Raw genomic sequence first — 23,476 nt, 5'->3', positions numbered from 1 at the left:
TAGATTTGAATTAAATTCGATCAACCCTTCACTGACTTGGCCTATAAATACGGCATACGCCCTACAAAATTTTATCAGTCTAATAACGATCTTTATTCCTTAAACATCGTAAAAAATAAAAAAAGTAAAATGACTTCAGTTCAACAACTTTTGCAACAAATTGCAAACGGTATTACTGAACTCAAACAAGATGTTACCGCCATCCAGCGAACTTTAGTTCGTATGGAAGCCGGCACTATGCAGCCGCCCTGCCGTACAAGACGTCGTTCCGCATCTCGAGCCACGCAGACTTGGCCTGGACAACAACAACAACCAAATCAACAGGCCCACCGCTTTGCCCCGTATCAAAGTGGCCCTTCAAATCAGCCAGTACCATCGTCGTCTCGAAATTCATCCTCCGTCGCAATGCAAGCTCAGCCAGTACCATCGTCGTCTCGAAATTCATCATCCGTTGCAATACAAGCTGCTGGTCCCGCCGAAATTCGTCTATCCAATATGCGCCGTGTTTTGAACAAGGCAGCCGACACACCAATACCCAGAACCATTTGCATAAACCACAAAAGGTTTGGAAAGGCAACAGACATCCGGCGATGCCCCGATTGGTGCACTATGCGCAATCCAGCTCCCGCAAATCCACCGATGGACAATGAACTGGACATATCTGATGCGGAAAACTTACCACCACCATTGTTACCCGAACCGATGGAACGAAATGCCATTCCAACTGCCGAAGAAATGAGTTTGGAACTCGAAAATGAACTATTAAATCTTTCAGAATAGGAGGGGAGGTATTGTGGTGGCGATCATAGATTGCCTTTAAATTGTAATTAACAGAGTAACCTCCGAACTTAGTTATAAATACCCTGTACGACTGTGAAATAAATTCATTCCAGTTTTGGATATAGACGAGTGAACAACGCGTTTCTCTTCCTCCACAACATCGAATACCATAAATCACCTGATGACGTGAGTACCTATCGTGTGCACATGTGAGCATTAATACCACATTTGCAGATATTATTGGCATTGGCACAGAGTGTTGAGCATTTCTTCTAAATGCAAATATCATCAAGTCTCTTTTTGTATTTGACAATTATATGGCTTCCACTTCTACAAACTACCTATAGTTCTAATATAATCAAAATTATAATTTTATTAACCTATTTGAGAATAATATTTTTTTCCATTGAAAATAAAATTGTTGTGAACGCTTTGTGCACCCACTCACCGAAAAGTATAAAATGCCGAGAAAGAAATTTCGATTTTAACGAGAAGTTGCTAGAAAATACGTGTTAGACCAGCGGCGGAGAATGTCTCGTAGAAATTGTGGAGCTACCGACATAAAATTTTTCAAAAATTTTACTTAACTTTATGTTAAAGAAACACAGAAAGCTTCCTATGTACCCAGAAAAATGTTCAAAGCCAGTGCAATAATATTTTGTATGAAATTATCGTATAACAATTTCTTACCCGCCATAAATATATACTCGTACCTTCACTGGTCGGTTAAGCTCCCCACATCTTAAGTTATTTATAAATCTGATGTGTATCTCTTCGTGCGCTCGCAGTTACTTTTCGATATCGGTAGAGTATATACTCAAATTTAGTGAAAATTAATTTATTAAACTGAAAATTTATTAATTAATTCTGTGGCATTTTAATTGTTAATTGGATATAAGTGCAAGCTCTACACTGAAAAATATTATATTTAGAAAGGTGGCTAATTCGGTAAAAAAATAAAATAGAAGTTCGACTGATTTGTGTCAAGCATTGAATGTTTGCTTAAAATTATATGAATATCAAGTTAAACGAACAAAAAAAAAATCGCAAAAAAGGTGTTCTCTGTAAGAGAAAGACGAATAAATTGGAGAAAAAAATTATTCACATAAAATGAAACCAACTGTGATAAATAATGGAAATACCAGTGAAAATAGCAATCCAACTGTTCCGCAAACTGCAGCAAACAACGTTCAATCGGATACAAATAATAACACAAATAGGATAAATAATGACCCTAGAGGATTTCCGACACCATTTTCAGCTGTAAGTTTAACAGATGGTGGGAGCGCTTTCACTCTCCTTTCGTTTTTTTCGCTGTAATTTTGACTTGCAAAAACCTCGCTCATTGATCGTCATTCTTACTAAACATTTTTCACATTTTTTCATAGTCTTCATACATTCCTCTGTACCGATAAAATCATTACATTCTCTGTTTAATTCGAAACTTAAAGTAAAATATGCGATGAGTGTTCAACCATTTTTTTTTCTTAATGATATTTGCACCGTTCGACTCATCGAAATATTTTGGCCAAAAAAATATTTCCGACAAAAAAAATATGAAATTTTCATTTTTCTTGTTGGCTGTCGCTTCTTCAGGTGCTTATAAATATAATATTTTCGTCACTAAAACATGTGTTTTGTCTGCTTTATCTAGTATAATGTATTCAAATTCAAATATGTGTAAACTTGCGGTTGAATATTCTGAACAAATATTCGATAATGTCCGCTGTGTAATGCTCCACACTTACAGTAAGTGACTCATTAACTTTCAGGAAAAATATAAATGAAAAACTAGACTATTTATATATTGTCTTCCCACTTTACACATTCTTGTAATAAAATATCAAAATCAAAATAACACATTAGTTGAAGTTAAGTGGGCATTTATTAGATTGTTGAAGCAGACAATCAAAATATGTTTGACGCTAATTTTCACAAAGTTGAAGAGTTATTTATTACAGGGCTTCGGGTAATTAAGTTATTAAAAGCTGATGTATATAGCACGTCTAATCCCAAAGGCCTGTTTGGTTGCATGCATTGATCACATTAAATTTAATCCTTAGTCAACGTAGTAATACATTCAATGGGAATTCATGGCATAATTGTTGACCGGGTAGTACATCTTCATGCCATATAGTACACAATCACAAAAATATGAAAATTTCATGATATTGCATTACCTAAGCTTATACTCAGACGATTGAAATTAAAAGTATTTAGCAGATCAATTTCATAGTCGCATACTCACTCGTTCACCTCACAGACGGCAATCATATCATTAGGATTGTTATAGAATCTACTACTTCATATAATCGATATAAGTATTTCCAATATATTGAAGTGAAATCTTTTACTTCATTTGCTTTAACGTTAAATGTGCTATGTAAGACGACGTCAAGTAGAATTCTTTATTTTTATTGTTGTTGTTGATACTCATCAGTTGACTTCACCTACAGTTTCTTCCGTAATAAAAAATTATTGGAACAAATTGCAAATTGTGAAAATATAGGCCCTGACCATTTCAAGTTTTGACTTGCAATAACATAAGTGCTAACAAACGGTTAACAAAATAGACCGTGTCAGGTATGTCAGTGGGTGTAAATAAATAAATAATCTATGTGCACAACACACCCACGTACAAATAAAAACGTAATGTTCGTCGGATGTTTAATCGTTTTTACGGTATTTGTTGTCTGAATTGTACATAGTCAGAATTTTAATATAATGCGCATTGCAATTTGTTTGTTATTTTGTGTTTGAAACTAACAAAATCTCAAAATTAATCTATTTCTTTTTTGCTTTACATCAGACATACGTTAAAACCATACACATCAACCTTGATTGTCACGAAACAGAAAATGTTCATTTTCTAAACGAAACAATTTCAGACTTTTTGTTGAGGTGACGAGACATTTTTGAAACTGAAAACAAGAGTGTTGCGTCAGTCTGCAACAATAACGTTTTATTGTTTATCATGGTAAAGGGTTTTCGTACATTTTAATCCAAAATATTTGAATTAAATTTTGAGTAGAGATCGCATCCAATAATCTTATTGAATTTTCATTTCTCTCTTTAATGGGCAAGGAAATTTTCTCAAGTGAGTGCTGAATAAGTTCTCACTGGAAAATACCGTTGGGGTACAAAACATGATAAATTAAAACATCTTTTTTAAAATAGAACCCTAGGGAGCCGTAAGGATGGCTTGAAAAGATGATAAAGTATTACAACATCACTTACGCAATTACTTAAAAAAATATATTCTTCTGATACTTTATAACATTTACGTCGTATAAGTGAGTTTCTTTTGTATTTTTTTAATGTCTTTTTTATATTCTTGTTTTTTGTCGTTACTCGCAGCCTCGGTGTTGTTGTCCTTTTGTCGCTGTTGAAAATATTGGTTGTGATTTATTGTTTCATAAGACAAAATGAGAACGTGAAATTACTTAATCCTCTTCATCACATATATTTTGGCCTATTATTTCAGATGTAAAATCCTTACCTACATATTCCGTAGGTCATATTTTCCATGAATTAAGTAGCTCGTAAAACGTAATTTCAAACTCGAGGTCTCACATGTCCTCTCATAGGCAGCAGTTATATCACCAGTAGAATAAACGAATCTGTTACTTCATTTCATCTAACAACAGTATTAAATCTTTTACTTCATTAGTTTTAGTACACATTTTGCTACATAAGATAACATTAGTCAGAGCTCATCGCTTATTTGTGTTCTCACTGTCGTCGTTAACAGATGAAATTATTGTCCGTCGTATTAAAATGATTATACTTCTTTCATTTCAGAGAGAATTTGGATTTGATGACTCAGACGATGACATATTCTCGGATATGGGATTGCGATCACGAATGAATCGAATGGGGCATCCGTTTGATTGGGGTGTCAGGAAGCGCCGAGGCTCCACTGGTCACACGGAACCACAGCCAAATGCATATGAGAATTTCTTTCCGGATGAACCCGACTTTGCTGGATTTGGCTCACCACATTGGGACACTTTTAATGCGGCTAGAAAGCGTAATCAACACCCAACTGCGGATCGAAGCGGTTTTTTTGATTATTTGCCACCAGAATTTCGTCAATATGTTCCTGAGCACTTTGGATTTTCCAATATGAGACAAAATCCTCAGATGCCTCAAGCATCTGCAGCTTTTCAAAAACCACCGCATCCTCAACAGCAACAACAACAACCACAATATCATCCCCAACAGCAACAACAACAATACCATCCCCAACAACAGCAACAATATCATCCCCAACAACAACAGTACCATCCCCAACAACAACAACAATATCATCCGCAACAGTTACATCCTCAACAACAGCAGCAATATCAGCAGCCACAAACAATCCCAACATCACCCAAACCTAATTTATGTGATGCAGCAATTCAAACGGAGGATATTGATAAGCCTCAAACCCAAGCTAATAATCTGAATCAACCTGGATTACGCAATACAGTCGACCTGGGTCGAAAATCACAACAAGAAGAAGTAAAAACAGAAGGACGTGCTCATTCTGCTCCTCCCAGGGAGGACCTTGTGGCCCAACAAAGAGCCGCTTATCAAACTGATAATCATCCTATATCTCAAGACACGTTCGGTGCAGCAAATAATAGTTCGTATTCGAATACTGGAACAAGTATGACACCACAATGCAATGTGCCACAACCACAATTCAACGCTGCTCAATACCAGCAACAAAAGCAGCAACCACCTCAACAGCAAAACACTCAGCCTCAAGGTCAATACACCAGATCAGTTCCCATATTTGTCGAAGGCAGAAGTGCTCCACTCGTCAATAAAATAAACATACCGCAGCAAAATTTGGATCAATCTCAGTCGAACCAGTCCAATCAACAATCTCAACGCCAAGAAACACCAACCCAACAAGCACCAAAAACACAGCACAGGCCTGCTCCATTCATAGCCAAAGAGAATGTGCCGGAACCATCCGCCGAACAGTCACAAATTCCTCCACAAACACCACATACTACCGACTGCATTAATAAAATTCAGGATATTCAGCGAGACGTGCTCGATTTAATGGGTAAAGTGGAACGGTTCGGTGGACTGAAAGGTGACAAAGAGTATGCGTATTTGGATGAAATGTTGACAAGGAACTTATTAAAGTTGGATACCATAGATACAAATGGTAAGGAAAGTATTCGATTAGCACGAAAGGAGGCTATAAAGTGCATTCAGGCGTCCATAGCTGTATTAGATGCAAAATCTGAAATCAATGCTAGACCGAAAGAGAACGAGACAGAAAAAACGGAAGCATCTACGGAAAAGAACGGGGATGCGGAAAAAAGCGTAGAAAATGTCACCGAACCGACAGAGGTTCCGACGAAAGTGGATTCAGGTGAAGCTGAGGCATTGGATACTCCAAAAATTGTGTCTGAATTAAAAATAAACTTAAGTGATGAAACAGCAAACGCAACAAAAGTGCCGGAAGTTGAAAATTCGAATGTAGATGGAAAAGAAAATGATAAATCCAATGAAGAAAATGTGCCCAAAGAACAGTAAAAAAAGATGGATTTTGTTGCCAGTGTCATAGTTTTCTTTTTTAAATTTCTTTCATTGTCAGTGATTCCTTGGAATTTGTATTGAATTTTCTAAAATGTCGACTATATTTCGTGGGCGACCAATGTCCTTTTGATGTGCAATGCATTAAATGAATAATTAAAGTTTCAAAATCGGTTACTTATTATTTATCATTGATCTAATTTATTAGCGTAAAATGTCATCGATGCGATGGTATAATTTTAATTGTTTTTAGTTTTCTCAATTGAGCTACTGGAATAAATATTTTAAAAATTTCCACATTCGTTTTTCTTTCATAACGACGAACGACAGTCAAAAGAATACATTTTTCTCTTATTAGATCCACGCTATTTTTAGTTGAAAATCATCACTTTGACCTTAAGATTTTTGTGCAGTAACGTGTTCCCCATTTTACGTTTAAAAAAATTTGGAAATTTATTATTGAAAGTAAGCTCATAATAAGAGGCAGACTAGTTAGTCCATCATATACTTGTTTCGTAGCGAGCCAGCTTAAATAAATGTGAGTTTCTTAATCTTCTCTGATTTGAGTAATACCCTCGGCGAAAATGTATATCCTAATCATTAATATAAACCGGGCCAGGTTCACGATTAGCCACAGCATACTTTTTATTATCGAACATACACTTAGTTATCGACGAAAATTCAATGTTATCTGATAAAGTTTTAAAGCCCCAGATAATAATCAAAAAAACACTGACTATCATTCCTGGATGAGTTCCAATAAAATCTTGTTCGTTTCAGACATTGTCAAAAGTATTTTAAAACAATGAAAAGTTCTCAATGAATCAAACACATTTTCTATAAATCTCTTATTAACCCAAAAATTATAAACAATGAAACGAGTTTTTTTTGTATTCTCCAACAATAATTCAGCAACTGTTTTGTCTGACAAAATTATTGATTAAACAACCGACAAAAAAGACAGACTTTTTATTCCATTTGATTTTATTTATAAACTTTAACAAAGAAGTTATTTCGTTCATATTATTTTATAATGCGGCCATTGCTAAAAGATATTTATTTTATCATTCCAAATTGTCCACAAACATTTATATACATAAAATACGTTGCCATTCGGACATACCAACTGGTTTGGCTTTAGGCCAGAAACTTAAAATAAACACTTTTCAGACGATGCATGTGAGTGTTTTCTTCAATGTTATAGATAATATTGTTTTATGTTGGAAGAAGTTTTGAATTGTATTCTAGTTTCCATTATGAAAGTTGGAGGTTACAGTCAATACAGGCATACAGTTGCAACGAACAAGGCGAAAATGGTTAAATGGTAATGGTATCAGGTGGAACATGGAGATTTGATTATTATTATTTAATACCCAGCAACACAACCATTGTCTACGTAAACTGGAGAAATAGATTTTACGTTCTTGCAAGATTTTCCGTTTCAGGCAATGAATTGAAAAAAGGTTCAATTGTGCATCCTATTTCGCTTTTTAAATTGGTATATTCCACCATTCATAAATATAATTCATTATAACACACAACGACAGTTGAAGTATACAAAACTGTTGCGATCCCAGTCCAATATTGTCTTATGCAAAAAAATGTATATTTCTTCGTCAACGAAACCCACTTTTCATTCTGTAATTATCTATATTTTCAAGAGTAGAGCAAAAAGAACCGGATAATTATTTTCCACTCTTTATGCAAGCAACAGATTTTAAATGGAAATGAATGAAAAATGAATCAGAAATAGAAGAACTCTATTACGTTTTGCCCTCGTCTTTTCATTTTTCGTTTTCACTTTCTGATATATATATAACTGAAAGTTAGAGAAGTATCACTACTCCTCGACAGGTATTTTTTGTAAAAAAAATAATTCGCAGAATTTGATGAACTTATGTGGGATTCAGGAGTGATTGGAAATACAATCTCTTAGAAACGTCTAACCATAAGCAACATAGATTTCAAAAAAAATAATAATCAATTTTAACCTGTCACAGACGGCAAGCATATTAACAGTTTCACTATATGATCTATTACTTCATTTGATTAAAGATTTTCAGAGATTTATTTCAGAAATCTTTTACTTCATTTGTTTTAAACATGTCTTTTGCTTCATAAGATCTCTTCGGTCAGAGATTGTCGTTAATTATTGCTGTCGTTGTCGATAACAGATGACAGCCGTGAAGCAAAAAATATTTGATAATGATGACTCTCTAAGCTCGCTTGTTGGAGGATAAGAGTACTGTACTGCTAGAAAAAGGTTGTCTGAAAGAAGCGAAATGTCCAAGTATCATCCAGAATCAAAAGAAGAAAATTAGATATGTTATAGTGTGGTATTAACCTTTTTTAAACGACTAGCGTATAAAAACAATAAATCAACTACTTCATTTGTGGATACTATACTATGTTTTTTTTTTTAAATCCACCACTTCAATATTTTTGTCATTTTTCGTTATATAAGACAACACTTAGCTAGACCTCATCGCTTATTCTTGTTGTCGTGTCACTTTGCACAAGCTATCGTGTTATTGAGAGTGTGGCTCGGTAAATCGGTTGATCGGAAAACTTGAGAAGGGATAATTTGAGTGTTCTGATCACACAATACGACAAGAATATTACGGGTTGCTCGATGATCTAGGTGAGGATGATGTGATATAGATGCAAATCGATTGACTTTACGCTAAATTTTATTAAAACATTTTTAAATAAGCGATGGAAACGAATTCTTTTTTGGAAGGATTATAAAGGATTCAGAAACTAAACAACATCAACAAACATACAGTGAACGACATCTCAAATGTCTCACTGTCAAATTTTTCAGAGAATTTTATTGTGTCATTGCAAATTCACAATGACATTCTCTGAAAAAAATGACAGTGAGACATTTGAGATGTCGTTCACTGTAAGGTCAATCGCATCTTGAAAAAATGAAGGCGGAAAATCAAATTCGACTCTAATGTACCCAATTGCATCATTGCATACGAGGGGCAAATAATTCATAGAAATTTCTTTGTCAGTCAAAAGAAAATCCTCAAATCCATAGAAAATCCACAAAAATCCTCTAAATTTAGTTGATAAGCCTTTAGGCTCAAGAAAATCAAATTTTTAAAAATTGAAAAAATCCTTTGAAAAATCCATCCAGAATCACTCAAAAATCCTTGGAAAAACCTTGAAAATTGTCCAAATTTACAAATATATGCGCCCTTGATTATATTATAGAAATAGTTAAATCCTCCTCTACTAAGTGGTGTTATGTTTTGAAACGAGGAATTTTCACGAATATTTAATGGAAAATAAAGTTTTGGCATAAATTAAAATTTCTAAAGGGTTGTGGTTTAAAGCTTAAAGACCATCGTGAATGTGCGATAAAACAATCAACATTTGCGTGTCATCATTATTATTTAACTGTAATTTTTCTGATTAATCAACATCACTTTCGTATGACATACCCAACCCATTTACCTATTCTACTGCGAAAAGATAAGCAAAACATTACTCTTAATCAGAATAATTAAAACTCCAAAAAATTTCAATAATTATGCACGTACGTTGGTCACACTTATATAGGTATTATTATATGAAATAGAAAGCTGCTTATTTAGCATGTATGAATATAAGCATAATTTATATTTACATAAGAGAAAACTTTCGTTCACCCCCAAAGAGCATAAGTTTCAACTGGGTGGTATATTCATCCTTGTCTGATTCACAATTGCGGCAGGTCATGAATCGCACACATTAGTTCTAAGAGAGAAAAAGAAGAGCAAAAAAAATGTTTGAAAGCTGATACCACCAGAATAAGGAAACTAAATTTTTGGCTTCAGTCCTTCTAAAACTCGTCTGGCTTTCGGTCATATGCCACTTTTATTTAGAAAAAAACACTGTGTGCAATTTCACTACTCCACTAAGTTTATCGCCAGTAAACTTTTATTAATTATAAAATAATATTAAACCTGAGCATATCTACATCATTGTCAATTACGGTCTAATAAATTATATTACTATCTTCAATTCAATTTTTGACGATAAAAAAAGCTTTTAGTTATTTTGTTCTATATGAAAGTTTCGTTCGTGGCCGATATTAAATGTTTTTATCAGAAGCTGGGCTGAAAGCGTAATTGAAAGGAAAAAAAGCATGAACAAAATTTATTGATTTCCCAAGTGTGGCAGGAAATTGTGTGTGGAGTATTTTGTGTTTTGATATTGGTATGGCAACATTATTGTGCGGAATCGTTTTTCCTTTTGATGTGACCGATGTTTAGCGTGTTAGTACCTTTTTTGCGGGTACAAATATTTAACGCCCACATGACAGGCCACATTTTGGATGGTTAAAGTTGGGTTTTGTTTAGATGTGAGAGTAGCCTCAGCAGTTAATTTGATTAAAAATTGTTGAAAATAATAATAGAAAAAGTTAATTTTTAGTAATTGTGATGAATCAAAAAGTTAAAGCCTGTTATCGTATTGTCTTTATAGAAAAAGTTAAACAAATCGTTGATAGTTGTGATAGTTTTTTAATTTAAAATTGCTTGAAATGCAGATAGAGATGACCTTACATGGATCTTGAAATGGTACGTTCATTTTAGAAAGATTATATTGAAAAGGAAGTCATGCTGGAACTTTTTCTTATTACCTACAATAATACTCCGATCTTTCATTTCATTGAAATTCAGTTCTCTTTATTGAGTTTAGTTCCCCCTTTTTCTCTTATTCCATTTTCTCTTTTAACATATCGTTCCTTTCGTTTCTCCTCTTCCTCTTAAATATCTCGACGACGGTGAGGTCGGAAAATTTAAACTTTTAAATGCTTCTGAAAGGGCCGACAACCATAAGTAGGTAAACAACGAAACGCAAAGTACAAAAACAATTGAAAAGAGAAAGCTTGTTGGTTTTAATTCGAACACTCCAAGGTGTTTATGTAGTAACGTTATTACAATAACATTAAATCATCCAATCACATGTTGGACAGCTTAAGAGATTAGTCAACACAACAGAAGCATAAATAGACTTTAATACACGCCACTAAAGATAACATTGATTGGACGAGATTGACACTATAACAGTAAAGTGTAAATGGAGAAACTGACATTTATTTGGGACTATTAGTTTAGGAATTTTATTACCATCAAATAGCCGATGTCGATACTAACGGCATTAGAAAAGAGATTGGTTTAGCTGAAGAAGCATTATTATGGTACAAGTCCCAAAATGGTTCGATCTATATAGTACACAATGTTTGCGCATCTATACAATGTGTGGTATTGGCATATACACAAGCCTTAAACACAATTAAATCGTGTTTTTCCTTTTCGTATAGTCTCTCGTTATCGTCAACATTTTATTGTTTGCTTTTCAGGAAGAACCGACACGAGTACAAAACAAATATCGTCGAATATGGTACAAACAAATAAACATGGCAACATCAGTGGAAGCATGTAGAAAACGCTGATTAGCGCATAGAAGCTATGGGGAATGGTATGAACAAGGTGAGTGGTGGATTCTTGTAAATTTCGTTTAGTAGTATCTTTTTGATAAATGAAGCTTTTCATCACAACGACGAAATAAATACGCTAAGTCTAGGTTCCTTTTATGATGCAAAATGTCTGTTAAAACAATTGAAGTAAAGGTATTAGCAGACTCAAAAGGCTGAATGAAAAAAAGGTCAGTGTACAACGTGATCTAAATTTTCCATCATTTGGCCAAAAAAGTGCCATCAAGGCTTTACAGTGGAAAGTCGATTTGAAAAATGTCTTGGCCGAAAAGTTACTAAGTCTTAAGGTTCTTTGAAAGAAGGTAATCAGATGGTACATACAACTGAAAAAAAGTTAGAAATTTTTTCACCTTCTAACAAATTCTATTAGTTTCACCGAGAGTTTCCCCCATATTCCAGTTTTGTTTCTTCGACTTTAAAGCAATTTTTCATGCATAGAAAAAAACACATACAGACAGTGCATCTAAATCTCGTCACGGTGCGGTTGAATGAATTTCAACTGAGCATTTCGATGTACTTTTGATATTTTTGGATATTATTAGTCAGCTCGGAGCTCTGAACAAGGTTCCATAAAAATTTTTGATTTTGATTTTCATCCGTACCATCCGAGGGGTAACTCACTTCTAGATTAAATGGATTAAATGGATTAAATGGTATTAAATGGATTTAATGGATTAAATGGATTAAATGGATTTAATGGATTAAATGGAATAAAAATTGGATTAAATGGATTAAATACGAAAAAACTTCATTTTACAAAATACTGTAAAAGTCTTAAAAATTGTTGATTTTGATCGAACCACGTACTACAACTCATACTACAATGTTAAAAAGCGAAAAAAATCCACTTTTAGGAGTTTTTGGTGTAAAGTGAATTAAATGGATTAAATGGATTAAATAAATTTAATACCATTTTTAACAAAAAAAAAAATCCTTTACCTCACGAGTACTTAAACGAGCTGGTGATCGTGCAAATCTATTTTTCGCAATTACTTTACAAATTTTTCAGGTGGGTAGCCTAATTATTTCGGTAAAACTAAAAAATTTTTTTTGGATTAAATGGATTAAATGGATTAAATGGATTTAATGGATTAAATGGATTAAATGGATTAAATGGATTAAATGGAAGTGCGTCACCCCTCGGTACCATCAGTGACAATAGTGCATAGCCCATCCTGTCTACAGAGAGAGGCGTGTCTCTGCCGGCTTCACTTGCACTTAGGGTACCAAATTTTTGTACAATTGTTATTAGAATTTCAGGCACTATCGATTGAAACCACAACCATTCTAATTCTAATAACAATTGTACAAAAATTTGGTACCCTAAGTGCAAGTGAAGCCGGCAGAGACACGCCTCTCTCTGTAGACAGGATGGGCTATGCACTATTGTCACTGATCGCGACGGTACGGTTGAAAATCAAAAAATTTTGTGGAAACTTGTTCAGGGCTCCTAGCTGACTAATAATATCCGAAAATATCAAAAGTTCATCGAAATGCTCAGTTAAAATACATTCAACCGCACCGTGTCGTACTTTGAGTTCAGTACATATAATAGGGTGGAAAGGTTTTTACAAAATGTCTTAGTTTTTTTTAAGCTAGTCCAACTGATCATTTAATGAAAGAAACAAAAAAAATCTTTAATTTGGTGCTGCCGCCAGATCGATGTTTAAAAATTTCATCGTTTTCGGTCCTCGTCACATATATCGTTTTTAGCCCCGTACGAAGTACGAAGGGGCTTATAGGATTACGATGCCGTGTGTAATTGATGGAATTCGAAGCAGACGGTAAGGGCAAAGTGTTTGCCTATGTTCATAGATAACGAATCCGCAATAAAAATTTTGTCTGTCCGTCTGTCCGTCTGTCCGTCTGTCCGTCTGTCACGTCGATATCTTGAGTAAATCAAATCCGATTTTAAAAAATTTTTTTTTCCCTGAAAGGTAGTTGAAATAGTGAGGCTAAGTTCGAAGATGGGCGATTTTGGGTCGACCCCTCCAGAGCTGGGGCCCCATAAGTGCTTTAACGTTTTCCAAAGATTTCTCTGGCCATTTAAAGGCTACACTTGTAAGTGATACATCAAATGAAAGGTATTTACAATACCTATCCACAAAAAAAAAGTTTATGGAAATTGGATGACCGACTCGTGAGTTAGACCCCTTGGTGTGAACTAGGTACAGGGCGGCAAGCCGTTTTTGCTTATAGGTTAGTCATATTTGAACGGATTTAGATGGATTTTGATTTATTAGATAGGTATTGACCGTACCAATCAGGGAAAAAAAAGTTTATGAAATTCGGTTTACCGGAGCGTGAGCTAGGTCTCTTGGAGTGAGCTTATAAGTGGCTACTCGGCTGTACAGTGAAGGTGGTGTTTTTTGTTAATATCTCGAGTAAAATTTAACCGAATTTCATGAATTTTTTTTTGTTTGAAAGGTACTAACGAATGTAAAGCAGCCGTTGTACTTTCCACCTCCTAACAAAATGGCCGTCGGCCGCCATTTTGGATTTTTGTAAAATCAATATAAATAGGTGAAAATGATAATTCCAAAATCACTGATCAGTGGGAAGTGTAGTTTGTGTTACTTTTGAAAGGAACGTCGTACGGGGCTTCGTAATTGCGCTATGCGCAATTTTTAAGACGTACACATTGCATAAGAATTTTACGACGTTTACGGGCGCAATAGGCTTACGGTAAGAGTAGGGCGACGGACGAAGTAGGGTCACGTGCGCAATAGATGTACGGGTTTGTACGGGGCTCAGTCGCAGCAAGCGCTCCGACTGTTCTGACGGCTCGTTTATGGTCGGCAGTGTACATAGAAAGTTGGGTCCGTATGGTAATCTAATCTCAAGACTTCACAGATTATTTTACAAAAAAGATCAAGCCTAAAATAGTTGTTTCATGCTTCGGGGCCGAAAATGTGAGCAATTTTTCGAATTTTCTCTTGTTTTCAGGGGCTATTTAGTTGAATTAATTCGCTGAAATTCTCCAAATTCGTAAAAATTCGCCAAATTCGTAAAAATTCGCCAAATTCGTAAAAATTCTCCAAATTCACCGAAATTCGCCGAATTCATCAAAATTCACAAAAATTTGCCAAATTCACCGAAATTCGACAAAATTCTCCAAAAATTTTCCCGACTTCCTAGCTTACCAAGGAGTACTTTTATATTCAATTCGACTGTATATTTGTCCTCACAAAGAAACTAAAGAAAAAACTAAAGTGAGATATTGTTCTAAGCTTTAATTTGAAGAAAATATTATTCACACACACTAATTTCCATTAATGGAACGACTTCTATTCAGTTAAAATACTAGAAAAGTAGAAAAATAGCTCTACTCGAATATTTTCAGAATAAAATCGGAAAAACTTGTACATGATTGTCTGCCGAATTTCTGATTTCACCATCGATCGAACTTCTAAAATAACAACCAAAATTTAGAAAGTCACAGTAAAGGAGAAAATGGATATATTGAACTAAGCAATAATAGTTGGAAGTGTCGAAACTTTGCAAGGTGTCAATTTTTTTTGTTGCATTCAATGGCACTACCTAACTTCCATCGGATTTTTTGATGGATTTGGGTTATTTTGGGATGGGAGATGATTCCTCTAGCACTTCCTAACTTCAATCGGATTTTTCAATGGTTTTGGGTGATCTTCGACATGAGTGAGGTGTTCCAAGATTTGTAGATTTTGGGATTTAGACTAATTTCTCTAGAATTTTTTAATTTCATAAGGTCTTTTGATGTTGTCGAAATGACATACTTACAAAAGTAGTGATATCAGTCAAAAAAAACCTTTAAAGAGTAAATGTGACGCAAGTCCTTTAGCTTACTTATAAAACCACTGATATCGCTGAGGGTGACGCATTGTGCGCCGTACGCAAAAGTTTTATCAACAAACAATTGACTCAAAAAATTTGTGAAAGAAAATTTTACAACAAGAAGTTTGCGTCACGAGTGGCAGATGTTGAGGAACGTACCTATTGTTAGGAAAATGGTTGAAAAATGTAAATGGAAACTATCTATGGAAACTCATAATCAGCAGTTTTATGTTATATATTGTATTATGCTTCCAAATGGTACTGAAAGAATATAAACGAAAGAAAACCGAATCATCTGCCACTTGTGACGCAAATTTCCTGTTGTAAAATTTTCCTTCACAAATTTTTTGAGTAAATTTTTTGTTGATAAAACTTTTGCGTACGACGCTCAATGCGTCACCCTAAGCGATATCAGTTATTTTGTAAGTAAGATAAAGGACTTGCGTCACATTTACCCATTAAGGGTTTTTAGACTGATTACGACTTTATCATCTCAGGAGTCAATTCGCCAATTTCTAAGACAATTGGAAAGCCAGCTCGCTCTGATATTATTGAGTTATAGCTCATTCGATTCGTTGATCAATTCTAGCTAACACGAATATCCCATTTAAAAAAAAATAAAATTCACTTTGGGTGTATACACCCGCCCTGAACAAAAATAAAGTTTTACCGAAAATGCACCCAAAAATTGTTTGCTGTTCTAAATATAGGCACCCTAGGGGAGTTCAAAACGATGGTCCGTTAAGCTGGACCAGATGCTTCCCCACACCCATACAACTAAGGAAAAAATTGTATGGGCTGGGGAAGCATCTGGTCCAGCTTAACGGACCATCGTTTTGAACTCCTCTAGGGTCCCTCTATTCAGAACAGCGATCAATTTTTGGATGCATTTTCGGTAAAACTTTATTTCTGTTCAGGGCGGGTGTGTGTAATGTGTCTGTCATGTGATGTCATACATTTTTAGCAATAACCTGAGGAAGGAGCAACCCGAAAAACAAACCCGAGAATTCTGAATTTGATTGATATAGGCCTTTTTTGTCTCAGTAGAGTACGTTTCTGTACTTAAAAGTACTTTTTCCTAACTAGTGTTGAAATATCGCGACGTCGTCTCTCATTTCCCACGTCGTTTAGGAAAAACGTTGTTCCTAACTTATGCTAAGAGGCATTTTTAGCGAATTTGACTCCAGTACACACCTCCGCTTCGAGCTGGAAATGTCTCATTCGCTAAAAAAGCATTTTAGCATGCTTTAGAAAAATAACTGATCTAAAGACCTCTGTCTTGTAGAGTTTCGTGAGGCTTTATCGTTTATCCGACATCATTTTGAGATATCGGAGATGTTTGTGAGGTTTTTATTGGACTTTTTTTTAGATTTTGGGGATGCTCGTGAGGTTTTTAAGAGAAATTTTTTGAGAAGAATATTGAAAATAATCGTCAACCTAAGATAGATAACTAATTTGATTTTCCGAAAATATTATTGATAAGATTATGAAAAAATATAATCCAACAATTTTTTAATTACAAAGAAAATTCGTCAAAATTCGTCAAAATTCGCCGAAATTCACCAAATTCGCCAATTTGCCGAAATTCTCCAAATTCGTAAAAATTCGCCAAAAATTCAACTAAATAGCCCCTGCTTGTTTTCGACTCTCTACACGAAAACTTACATATGTACTTGTTTGGGACGGTTGCTTTAAGGCACTTTCGCTTCACTCACTTCGTTCGACCTACAATCCGCCAAATTGTCTAAAATAAATCGTCCAAAACAGGTACACAAAATATTTTTTGATTTCATGACTGATTGTTGAAGTTATATATATGCCAAATGGACAGCGGTGAGTCAAACAATATATCCACGACAGAGTAAAGTTAACCAGTAAAGTAACTCTACCGTGATGTATCTCTTTTGAATTGATATGTCTTTTGATACTTGTCTGACAAAAAGTTCAGATTTTGGTGCTGGAATATTATGTCGAGTAAGATTACCTCAAATCAAAATTTTTTAGCTTAAAATTTGTTCTCTGGTTCTGACATTACGAAAACTTTAATTTTTAATGTTTCCAAGCTGAGTGCATTTCCGGATGAGCTTTAAAAAAACTTATATTTTGTAAAAACCGCTACTTTCGTTGGCTGTAATTTATCAAGTAGAAATTTTTTAATTAGGAATACTTGCGATTGTCAATTTCTGATAAAAAAAAAACACTCCACAAAATTTCACCTTAGCAAATTTGGATTAATTATATTAATTAACCCACTTTATTTTAAGGGTGCTGCTAATGTAGGTTTAAAATTACGATATCCCATCAAATTAATGCGAATAATTGCTTTCAATATTATTAATTCAGTTGTTATGTAAAGTCGAGTCGTTAAATATTTTTTTGTCGGTAACTATGTATGTCCACGAACACGGAACGACAAAACAAACACTAAACAATCACGACTCAGTCATACAAGAACTGTTCTGAATACGATGTATTCGAAAAAGCGAATATTCATCCAATATTAATAATTGAATTGATTGAATGGATAGTTGTAAATTGTAGTTTCACCCACATAAACGTAAACGAATATATGCCGTCATTGTGTACACACCAATAAATGTTCTTAAAAAATTCTATTTGATATTTATCTTGCATATCGGCAACAACTTGAAACAATTATCATTCGGTTTAAATTCAGTTTTTTTTTTTTCAGTTCAATAAATCAAATGGATTTCAAAATGAGCAAAGTAACGATTAAGCGTAACTAAGACATTTTGATTAATTTTTTTTTTGTAACTTGCTTCAGGTCTTACCTGGATTGTATGTTGGAAACTACAGAGATTCGAAGGATCCCCAACAGTTGGACCGGTACAATATTACGCATATAGTGGCAATTCATGACTGTCCTAGACGGCTGCTACAAGTACGTATCGAAACTTAAAATCCTATTTAAAAGAACAACAAAAAAATGAAAATTAACCAAATATTCGATGCTCCTTTGTTTGATTAAAGCTGATTCTAAAAAAAATGAACATTAAAACAAAATTGATAAAATCAACAACTTTGCTCTAGGATAAACACTACTTATGCATAATGGCATCCGACACACCCGATCAAAATTTGTCGCAGTATTTTTCTGTCTGCAATGATTTCATTCATGCAGCTCGAATGAGAGACGGAAATGTGCTAATTCATTGTTTGGCTGGTATGTCACGATCAGTAACGGTTGCCGTGGCTTATATTATGTCCGTAACGCCGCTGACATGGAAAGAGGCTCTGAAAGTAGTTCGAACGGGCCGAGCCGTTGCAAATCCGAATTTGGGATTTCAAAATCAATTACAGGAATTTGAGACTTACAGATTATTTGAGGTAAAAATGATCAATAAATATAATAGTTCAGGGATGAATGTATTGTGTTGTAGGAACGGCGACGCCTGAGAGAACGATTCCCTAGTCTAGCATTGGGTGTATCCGATATGGACCAATGTTCGAATGCGCTGAGCAGCTATGAAGAATTACTGTCCAACAAGGATATTTGCGAAGGAAATTGCAGTCGCGGACAAACCTGTCCAACAGGTGGCGTTGCTTTTTACATTGATTTTCAAACCGAAAATTGGGAAAAGTAAATTCATCATCATTCAAACTCATAATTATTTTTGAATGTTTTCCCCTTCATTACGTTGCGTAAAACCAACAGTTCATTTTTATAAATTGGTGAAATAAAATTATTTGTATGAGTATTATAAAATCGAATTAGAATAATTAACCTTATGTTTGGTTGTGAATGCTCCTACCAATTCGTCCTATTAAAATAATTATGTTTCAGCACGCATTCTGTTTGTTTTTTATTACAAAGCTTCACATACACACTGTACACTGTCAGTTCATCTGATTTGAATACAAAAATGGAACACGTTACACTATGTTCATGCTAATTTCAAGTTAATTATGAAAATTCCCACAGCCCACTTTCTATTCATGGCATTTGTGATTGAAATTCCTTTTTAAATTACGTAACGACCCTTCCATTAAATTAGGATTATGTAACTCGGACACCAAGCCAGGAATATTTCGTCGTAAGTCCAGCAATGCATCCAGATCAGGCTCAAGATCACGACTGGCTCCGATACAGTCATCCAGTTGTCCAACATCGCCGAGACAACACGGCCGAAAGGGATCAAGATCAATGGAAGCTGGCTCTTCTTCACAATCATATCCCTCCTCATCGCGATCGCGAGTTGAATGCGAATCATCGTCCTCTCCACCAAAAGGACTACATCGTAGTGCTAGTACAATCAGCGGTATCAGACCGAGAAGTAGCCCAGCTGGTCTTTATTCATATACAAGTGAGAATTTAGCATTGATTTCTTAGAATACCGTCTAACGATGTATTTATGTAGGTTCTGCTCCTCCTTCCGTCCATGGTTCACGCGTTGACTTAACAGTCGGAGATAAAGATAAAGGTTCGGCCATTTACTTGGGTTGTACTCCACCAAAGCAAACGTTCGCGAACTCGACATGGTCCGTATCAAGGGTGGCATCGTCGGGCGGATCATCACTGCAGACTCCAAATGAAACTCCTCCCGTTAGTCCAAAGCATCTGCCCAAACGGTAATTATTTTTGGAGTTTCTCTTTGAATTAAAATGTGATCGAGACAGAAGGCTTTACAGAAACTATAACTTTCGAAACTAATTTCAGGTTCCTACCGAAGAATCCGTAACAAATTGAGAATAGCTGGCTCTATTACTCACCTGTGTGGCACATTAGCTTTACATTGCACTTGTGTATCTGAACGTACATACATGGCACATCAATTAAAAGAAAGATCTTCTAAAACGATACAAATCATATTTAAAGCAATTTCGCGTGTAAATGACAATTTTTAATAGAAGTTAAGGTGCTTTATATACTCAATAATTTTAGCAAAATAAGTTGAATTTGTTACAAAGAGAAAACCATCTTGGTATAGCAGCTGATCTTCAACTAGATCAGCTGATTTATACCGAATTAGAGATATAGTGAGATAAAAATATATATTTAGCAAAAACAATTTTTATGAAACGCCCAATTATATTTTAAGAAATGGTTATATTTGAAGAGGTTAATTTATACTTCTAGACAAGCACGAAAGGCTTCACCCAAGAAAGGAGATCATGCGTAGCAAAATAGTTAATTAAAAACTAATGAATTGTTGAGAAAATTTTATGGAAACCTGATTAAAACAAACATTCAATTGACATCGAATGAACGAAAAATTGTAGAACTGTGTCGATAATGATGGTAAACCTTTCACAGACAGCTATTGTGGTCTTATACGAAATCGTAAATCGTATGGCAAAACTAATGAAAAGTGATTTGAATAAAAGTGACAACAGATTCGATTACAGACATATCGTTCTATGCTTTTCGACTGTGACTAGATTCTGAAAAAGTCGGTTAAGATATCTCTGAGTCGACTCAGAGGAAGACAATCTATGTTCTAAAAATCCTCTGACCGGTTCAAATTCTGTCCTAACATGTTCTGTCATAACCTAGGTCTGTAAAAGGTTAAAACATGAAAATTTGTGAAAAGAAAACTTCTTTTATGGCTACGACTAATTAAGATAACTCTACTGAAACCAAAACTAAAATTTGTTAGAGAAGATCCTAGATATGAAAAGTATTCTGGGGTTGCTTTGTCTCTTATGTTTAATTAGGAACACATAGCACCCCAGAGTAAAACTACTCCATAGTCATATTTCTTCAATAAAATTTGAATAGGATTCTTATCATAAGAACCCATTCGACGCAACGTGAAAATTTGCAAATATTTTCCACTGGGACTTTTTATGGGAAAATAGATTTCTAGAATTTCTCAAAAACAGAAATTTTTCTAATTTTTGTATCGAAAGAACCATACAAAATTTACAACCCTCAAACTGCTTAAACAAAATAGTACCGGGAAGGGCAATGAAATTTTAGACGAAATTTGCTTCAGCTGATTTTCAGCTCATTGACTCATACAAACAAAAATGGATATGTATGTTTATATGGTTCTACCACTACCACGCGCATGCGTGAACTGTTAAATACGTATACACACTCATTAACAGTTTTATTTATATGAGTGAACCAGTTGAATAGAAGCTGTAGAAAACTTAAGTACAAAATTTGATTGCCCGTTCCTGTATTCTGAGTCTCTAGAACTACAAGTGAAAATCTCGAATTCGGGCTGACACTCTCAAATATGTTTCAGATTCTGAAACTTTGATCGTTGAGAACAAAAATTGATTCCTATAAAAAGGTCCAGGTATCTCCTATTCTTCCTACTACACCAGACATATCTTCACTGCTTTAGATTTTTCCTAACAAATAAATTCATCTGTTCTGCAACGGAAAGTTACAAAATCAATCATAAAATCGTTTGCCTTCGACATGTGATAATGTTTAGTCAATGCAAATAGTTTTTGATTGATTTTGTGATCAGATTCGCATTATGTAAAAATGTGTCTGTGTTTCACCGAAAACACCCATCCGGATGATCCGACATGTTACTGCAAAGTAGCATTCCGTACAAATATGTTTGTACATTAGTGATTCAAAATATGTTTTTATTTGGAAGTTTTTTTATGCTTCAAATGAATAAAATATAAGGAACAAAAAATATTAATGAAAAAATGAAAAATGAGAGAAAATAAATTTTGAAGGAAAAATGTTAAACGAAATGTAAACAAATACGTTAAACTCAAATGTTACCTTTTTTACTGCTTATGTCAGTCAATGTTTTTCAAATAGAAATTTATATATTTTGAGGAATATTATATAAAAATATATAACTTGCCAACATAATCAAACAAAAGTAAATTTAGAGTAGCTGGAACATACAGTCAATGATTTTATAGAGACCATTTCAAGAGAGATAACCATTATATAAACAAAAAAATTGTTGAATGAATTAAAGTCGTCCTTTGAGGAATGTTCAAATAGAAAAACTGTTTCAAAATAAACATCAATTGAGCTACATCCAATCGTGTACTGATTTAATTTCATTCATCTATTATACCAAGCGCGATGGGATACGCCCATCTTTAGTTTTAAATTGAAATAGTGAGACCCCATTCATATTTTTGGTTTTATAAAGGGAAATTAATTTATAAATTAGGCAGACGCTGTTCGCAGTCAGCAGCAATAGGAAATCTTGGTTGGCCTGTAGAGGCGTCGATTTCGTTCAGTACTTCATTTTTGAACTCTTTTTTTTGGTGATATAACTTCAATCTGGAGTGCGATTACGACATCAGTTTTCTTTTCTCTATTCAATCAAAACTCTACCGATAGAGAACGATTCACTATCTCATTAAAAGATACCGCTGCAACAAAACCAATGTCATCAGAAAAATAATTAATTTTTTATTCGACGGATTTTAGTCAATAAAATGCCATCGTTTAGCACATGACCTCAGGACTCTGGAACTGCAATTATTTTTTGAATCGGTCCTATATCGGCTTTGCGATAAGAGTCTTAAAAAAGGATGTGATGAAACGGCAGCAAACCCTTATCCCCAAGCCGATATAGGACCGATTGAAAAACTGATTACTGTTCCGGAGTCCTGAGGTCATGTGATACACGATGGCATTTTAATTGACTAAAATCCGTCGAGCAAAAAATTAATTATTTTTCTGATGACATTGGTTTTGTTGCTGCGACATCTTTCAATGAGATAGTGAATCGTTCTCTATCGATAGAGTTTTGATTGAATAGAGAAAAGTGAACTCATGTCGTAATCCCTCTATAACCATAAAATGTCATTGCTGTGAAGTTGGTTAAAAAAAATAATAGAGCGCTGGCTGACATTAGGAAAATAGCGGATTATGTTATTGTTTGTAACTGTTTA

The 23,476-nt window shown here is 34.5% G+C and overlaps 2 protein-coding genes across 4 annotated transcripts; both read left to right on the top strand.

The window, feature by feature from the left end:
- Positions 1–1,545: 1,545 nt before the first annotated feature.
- Positions 1,546–6,615, top strand: LOC119071179 (BAG domain-containing protein Samui). Of its 2 annotated transcripts, none has more exons than XM_037175948.1 (2): positions 1,546–2,043; positions 4,582–6,615. In XM_037175948.1, exons 1-2 carry the CDS (start codon positions 1,891–1,893, stop codon positions 6,319–6,321), a joined length of 1,893 nt encoding a protein of 630 aa, XP_037031843.1. In that variant the 5' UTR covers positions 1,546–1,890; the 3' UTR covers positions 6,322–6,615. The 2 variants fall into 2 exon arrangements, with proteins under 2 accessions (XP_037031843.1, XP_037031844.1); XM_037175949.1 differs by lacking the exon at positions 1,546–2,043 and adding an exon at positions 4,051–4,073.
- Positions 2,578–22,393, top strand: LOC119071248 (tyrosine-protein phosphatase vhp-1). Of its 2 annotated transcripts, XM_037176086.1 has the most exons (10): positions 2,578–2,589; positions 9,927–9,929; positions 10,798–10,892; positions 11,678–11,807; positions 18,411–18,527; positions 18,677–18,973; positions 19,027–19,180; positions 19,642–19,950; positions 20,005–20,215; positions 20,304–22,393. In XM_037176086.1, exons 4-10 carry the CDS (start codon positions 11,787–11,789, stop codon positions 20,323–20,325), a joined length of 1,131 nt encoding a protein of 376 aa, XP_037031981.1. In that variant the 5' UTR covers positions 2,578–2,589; positions 9,927–9,929; positions 10,798–10,892; positions 11,678–11,786; the 3' UTR covers positions 20,326–22,393. The 2 variants fall into 2 exon arrangements, with proteins under 2 accessions (XP_037031981.1, XP_037031982.1); XM_037176087.1 differs by lacking the exons at positions 2,578–2,589; positions 9,927–9,929; positions 10,798–10,892; positions 11,678–11,807 and adding an exon at positions 17,930–18,351.
- The last annotated feature ends 1,083 nt before the right edge of the window (positions 22,394–23,476 follow it).

The sequence above is a fragment of the Bradysia coprophila genome, assembly GCF_014529535.1.
Source record: "Bradysia coprophila strain Holo2 chromosome IV unlocalized genomic scaffold, BU_Bcop_v1 contig_144, whole genome shotgun sequence".
Lineage (NCBI taxonomy): Eukaryota > Metazoa > Arthropoda > Insecta > Diptera > Sciaridae > Bradysia > Bradysia coprophila.
This window is presented reverse-complemented; position numbering and strand designations above follow the sequence as displayed.

What these genes read in the sequence shown, in the direction of transcription:
- LOC119071179 (XM_037175948.1), top strand. Translation starts at nt 1,891, where the DNA reads ATGAAACCAACTGTGATAAATAATGGAAATACCAGTGAAAATAGCAAT. An exon ending in TTCCGACACCATTTTCAGCT is followed by an intron (nt 2,044 to 4,581) that starts GTAAGTTTAACA and finishes CTTTCATTTCAG; the next exon opens with AGAGAATTTGGATTTGATGA.
- LOC119071248 (XM_037176086.1), top strand. Translation starts at nt 11,787, where the DNA reads ATGGGGAATGGTATGAACAAG. An exon ending in GTCCTAGACGGCTGCTACAA is followed by an intron (nt 18,528 to 18,676) that starts GTACGTATCGAA and finishes ACTTTGCTCTAG; the next exon opens with GATAAACACTACTTATGCAT. An exon ending in CGGACAAACCTGTCCAACAG is followed by an intron (nt 19,181 to 19,641) that starts GTGGCGTTGCTT and finishes CCATTAAATTAG; the next exon opens with GATTATGTAACTCGGACACC.